The sequence below is a fragment of the Magallana gigas genome, chromosome 5 (genome assembly GCF_963853765.1).
Source record: "Magallana gigas chromosome 5, xbMagGiga1.1, whole genome shotgun sequence".
Taxonomy (NCBI): domain Eukaryota; kingdom Metazoa; phylum Mollusca; class Bivalvia; order Ostreida; family Ostreidae; genus Magallana; species Magallana gigas.
In genome coordinates, this window is record NC_088857.1 from 46,820,995 (window position 1) to 46,826,994 (window position 6,000).

Consider the following 6,000-nt stretch of genomic DNA (forward strand, 5'->3'; position numbering starts at 1 on the left):
CAGGTTTGTTATAGGTAGCGCACGTTTTTGTACAAATAAGATGGATCAGTGATGTCCGTTGGGGATATAAGTTAAATCTTCAGTCATGATGCTTAATTCTACTGACATTATTTGGAGTGATAAGAAATTTGGTGTTTTTAGGCGAAAGCATTAACTTGATCTTTTTATTTTTACTACCTATAGATAACTAATGTATTCGAATAGTATATGATAAATGTAACTGGATAAGATAAATAGGGAATCAGACGAAAATCGCCAACTTTCTTGAGCACAAAATCTAAAGGACAAACCTGCAACGTTGGAAAAGATGGATGTAGAAACGGGTCTGCAAATCTGCTAAATATAATCTTTTATACTGAATATTGTTTGTCTTGACTAAGTATTTCGTTTTTGAAGACCTGGGTAATCTAGGGCAAAAATATTGTAATTTGAATCCATGCGTTAAAAAATAATCTGGTTAATTTTTGGTATGGTTAATAATTCTATCTAATTTGATTTGGGTCTTGCCCAACTTATAAAGCTGATTTGTTGTTGTCAAAGTTGGAAGCTGGGTGTTCGCCTCCGCATCTCATACAGATGTGCTTGAATCTGCATCTGGGGGAAAATGTGCACCGTTGACATTGATTCAAATGATAGAAATACTGAACCACAGCAGATGAGCTGTTCTTCCCTGAAAATTGCTTAGTATTGTTGACCTGAGTTTTACTTTCCGAATAAATCTGACTCTAGTTACATACAATAACTAAAGTTCCTGACTAATTTAACCAAAAGATGAATCTGGGTCTTTAGCTTTGCGGAAAGATATTGCACCAAATACATGTACTTGAACCAGTCTTAAGATCTTGCCTGATATCACGCATATGTTTTTAAAATCTTGATTGTCAAGTATGGGCTAAAATTTGACCTGACAATGCAGAATTTTTCATTTCTAGTCTTAATCTCGCCTTCCCCCCCCCCCCCCCCAACTGTTATAATTTTCATAATAAACCTAAAGCAATAAATTTTCCATCCCAAATTTGTTGCTTATATTTTAAATCACATGCTGACGTGCATTATCAAAGCAACTAACTTCAAGTACTTGCAGTTTACTGCGCAAACTTTTCTTTGAAAGGGGGGGGGGGTCATTTGTGATTAACTTAATATTGTTACTCAATCTGTCTGTAGAAACATAAATTTACCTCAACATTCATCAGACAATATTTACTAATGATATTGACGCTTTACTTACCGCTGATTTTCTCTTAAACATGCTTACTGACCTCGGTTCGGAATGCTTAATTCACGTGCAGATCGAGTCGCCATTTTAAACAGTATTTCATGTATATATATACAAAAGGTTCTTGAATTTACGGAGCTGATGATGTTTCAAAGATTTTCAGTACAGAAATTTTTGTAAGTAAATAAGTAAAGACATATACGCTGTTAAACGTTAAATGGGTTTTATGGCGTGTCAACCCGATGATATTGATATATCGGCGTTCGGCTAACTATGATAACATGCTCCACTTATCTGATTAATGGAACCGTTTTAGTTAAAATAAACGAATTATTTTGAAGAAAAAAAACATAAGTGAAAGAATCCCTGTCACCGAAAATGAAGACCATTTTATTTGTATTGTATTATTAAACAAGTTTACATCATACTCCATATAAAGTAAGGCTCAGGCTTTAATGTATAGTGTGGATTTCTCAGGAATCTGATTCGAGTTACATCCGTCCGATGTACAACAGAAGTGACAGCTGTAGTGACCTTCTACAATGACGTTGCCATAGTTTGTGCAGTGTTCAAGGTCAGATGTTTGGTGGAGCCACTTGTTCCGGCACTCTTCCTCCGTCACACATCTGAATTAAAGAAAATAAAAATAACCACTCGTCTAGTTTAGTTTTTACGGAAAATAATTAAATATCATTCACAAAGGTATATAGTGTTTGTGTATTTTTGTTGTTTTTACCGTTTAAATATTGTAGGATACGTCTGTCCATTGTGTATCAAGTCCGTCATACAGAAATCTTCACCCGGACCACACTGTTGAACATTGCCGGTGTAAATGGATCGTGTGTCGCACGGTATACCGTTGTCATTGTCTCCACAAACGTGACATCTCATGCCTGACATTTAAGTTCAATTTGGTGTGGTTGTGTGACGAAAATCGCAATTCATTAAACTAACACACTAAATGTAGTTTTTTTGGGAGTTGATTTTAATCAACTCTCCTATGCAGTTACTCAGGCAAACCGAAAGTGAAACAGTGTTTGGACCTAAGCACAAATCAACACCACTGACAATATTTAGTTCTAATCAATAAATTCGACGTAATGAGTTCTTAAGCATTGTTCTTCAAGGAAACCCATTTATAGATACCTTGTAAATAGTCAGATTTTAAATGGTACGAATAATTTAGATATTTTTTGAAGTCGTACATTTGATGTATTCCTACGCCAGAGTTCAATATAGTCTCGTTCAACCAGACGCTCGGTTGTCTCCGTAAATCTCCGACAAGCATAGAGAATCTCTTGCGTTCGGAGAATAACGGATACAGCTGAGAGTCTGGTTGAACGAGAGTAGAGTTCAATTTTGTTTGGATTCATACAATTACTCATAAGTATTTTGATTACTAATACGTAGTTGGATGGAATAATTCTTTGAATATTACACAACATGATTGATATTTGATTTTCACGAAATTCCTGTAGGGTTCATATTATGAAAAAGTGCGTAATGCAAATACTAATAGGAATTTACTTGCTATGCAAAATAACATATCGTTGATTTTAAAATAAATAACAATCGATAAAATCAACTCCCGTCAGTACTTCAGTACTTTGATTATTATTGTGTGTTGTGGGCGCCTGTTGTTTTGCAGGAGATATAGAAGAATGATATATCTTGAATAAAATATTAAGTTTCATTTTATCATAATTATCAAGTATGAGCATACCTAAAAAATATTCCATTATTTTTTATTGGATTCAGTGTCAGATAATCAAGATTTATTGTTGTTTTATACTTTGTGTATAAAAATAAGACTTTATAACATAAATTCATTACGATTAAACTGTTGAAGGAATTTGAAAAATGAAATTTAAAAAAATGTGAGTATGGAGGGATTGTTCTGCAATGTACACTACGTACCTAATGCCGGCGTTGTTTGTTGTGTTGTGGTAGTCTCATGCTGTACTGTTGTTGGGGGAACTGTTGTTGTTTCTTTGGGTTGTGTTGTTGTGTCTTACGTGATAAAATATTGTAGCTTATTATCCCTTTAAGTGCTACTTCTTTTTTACATATTGCAAACACATTCGATTAATTAGATTTATTATGTAAAACAAAGCTGATAACTAGTATTACAACTTTTATTAACATTAATATTCCACATTATACAAGTATTTAACAGTAATAGTATAGGTAATGTGATATAATTAATCTAATGATTTATTTAATCTTGATCTTTTTATTTAAAACAAAATTTATTTATAGATATTTTGGGATCTACTTATTTTAGAAAGACAAATAAGCTTATCCTTATAAATGTTTGATTTCGAAAAATAAATTTAATCTCGGTATATTGATTTCATGTTGTCTTTCACATACATCACAAACATGCAGGTATAAATAATTAAACAAATGAGTTTTCTTGATTTACCTCGTGCTAATCCACAGACACAGGAATAGCTGCGGTCGAAATAGTTAAAATGACATATTCCTACTAGTCCCGCAGGACAAAAGCAGTGACTGTTAACCGTACATTCTACAAATTATAAAAAAAACAAATATGTGTATCAAAGTTAAGGCATTCTGCTTCCTAGCATTTAAATGATACAATAGTTTTAAGAGTAAATTTGTTCTCAATTATACCTTAATCAATTAAAGGGGAACAGGACACTGATCACGTGACTAACATTGCAACGATGCTTTGATGATCTTTTTAAAGTAATTAACGGCTCTAAAGTTGTCATTGTCACAACATGGGTTGGGGGATTCAACATGTTTTATTTAATAAAAGTGAATGTACAAAATCATAAGCCGTTAATATAATTAGATATAATATATTTTGATAATGATCTGTTCATGTTAATCAATAAATATAAAGAATGCATTACTAGTTTGATGGTTGAAACAGAATTTGTCACAAAAGGCCGTTTTTCCATAATAAGGGGTCGGGGTGATTCCTATTGTAGTATCTCTCTTGAATGCATGGAAAGTTGCCATGAAAATCTTATAAGTTATAAAGCACATGTTAAGGTTGATATAAGAATTTTTTTTTAATTTATTGACGATCTCTTTTATGTTTTATCACATTTTGTTCAAATTTAGAATCAAAAACTTCTTTGAAGTGCTGATTTCAGCATTATTTTGATAAAATTATGATATTGCCATTTAAAAAGGCCAATGTTGTAAATAATTTTGAAGTTTGTTTCCGTATTTAAAATTAATGAATATAATTTGCAAATAAATTCCATTATATGGAATAATTATTGCACTAAATTAAAATTAAAAAAAAAAAATCACAATGCCAGAAAAGTGGGATACTTCCTTCAAAATATTTCCCTTGCAATGTAAGAAAGTAGTCATAATATATGTTATATTGGACATCTTTATTTTAATATTTAAAAAAAGCAACAACAAAAATTTGACAAATAATTTTACACTACAAAATCCTCTTCCCATTTAAAAATAAAGATGTAATGCTATATCAATTGTATTTTCATTTGCAAAGGCACACCTAAGATTTCGAACATAGTTGTTACTATATACAGAGAAATATTCGCCCCTTTCGCCGTTGTCGTCGTTAGTGAGCGAAATTAGGACTGTGCTAATTCCAATGTCTCAAATTATCACTTTTAAGAAACCATGTCCTGGCAAGTTCAAAACAGGGTGAATCCGTTTGAAAGTGAGGGAAATGCAGGTCGGATATAACCAAGATACCGTAATTCGTACTAATAAGATAGTTCATGAAGAATTTAAAGAAATATAAACAAAATTGTGTTTTTAAAAGCAGACAAGTAGAATATATTCCATTAAACTTTATTTCTTAACCCTGACAGGAATATAGATCTCACCGGTACACTGGCAATCCGATGAACGCTGACCAAAGCTACAGTATGGGTGTTTACCAGCCGGACAAACATGACTACTACACTCGGTGTGGTTTGTACATATTATTAGAAGTTGTGGATCTACTGTGGTAGGATCTAGAAAAAAAAGGAAGAAAAGGGTTCATTTGAATTTTAAGAAAATTTGAGCTTATCGGGCCACAGAAAATTCTCTGGGTATTACTTTTTTAGTCACTGCATGTGTTTAACTTCGTACTTTATCGAAATCATAATAAATAATAGTTCAAACTGAAAATATTGGTTTAATTCTTCAAATAATTAATTTCCGTGTGAAATTTCAGGAAAATTATCATTTCTGTTTGGGGTCCCATATTTTCAGAAAATGGCATGTGACATCGGTCACAAATAAAATAAATGAGCATCTTAGGTCCTCATCTTGATATTTAAGATGGATTCGTATGATTGACATTACTAGTATTTCAGGTACCAACTTTTAATTCAAGTGTTTCATGCTTTTTATGATCAGAAGTAACAGAGTTGTTTTAATTCCGAAACTAAATACTTTGTATATTTGAATAGCCTTATTACATCTTCCTACCGGGGGTATTTGTCGGTGCTTCAGTTGTTGTTGTTGTTGTTGTCGGTGTCGTCGTTGTTGTCGTCGATGTTAATGATGTCGGTATCGTTGATGTTGTTGTTGGTGTCATTGTTGTTGTTTCTTTTATTAAAGATTAAAACTGCCATTAAAATATTATGTTATCGAATAGAAAAAATAGCGAAATGTCACAATATACTGGATACTCGCAAAACTTACCAAAAACAACGAAAGTTTTCATTGAAATAATCACTGAGGTGTTCCAGAAAACAAAGGATAAGTCTAGAGAGCCTAGAGAGGGAGCAACTATCTGTAAAACTTTTCTCTTGGTTTATCTTATGCTTTTGAATCTT

General features: G+C 32.4%; 1 protein-coding gene across 1 annotated transcript; it reads right to left on the reverse strand.

Annotated features, from left to right (window-relative positions):
* Window positions 1–1,585: 1,585 nt before the first annotated feature.
* LOC136275845 (uncharacterized) lies at window positions 1,586–5,765 on the reverse strand. Its single transcript, XM_066085915.1, has 6 exons — window positions 5,651–5,765; window positions 5,059–5,190; window positions 3,642–3,746; window positions 3,134–3,226; window positions 1,953–2,109; window positions 1,586–1,842 (listed from the first exon to the last, which is right to left on the reverse strand). Exons 1-6 carry the CDS (start codon window positions 5,757–5,759, stop codon window positions 1,662–1,664), a joined length of 777 nt encoding a protein of 258 aa, XP_065941987.1. The 5' UTR covers window positions 5,760–5,765; the 3' UTR covers window positions 1,586–1,661.
* Between the last annotated feature and the right edge of the window lie 235 nt (window positions 5,766–6,000).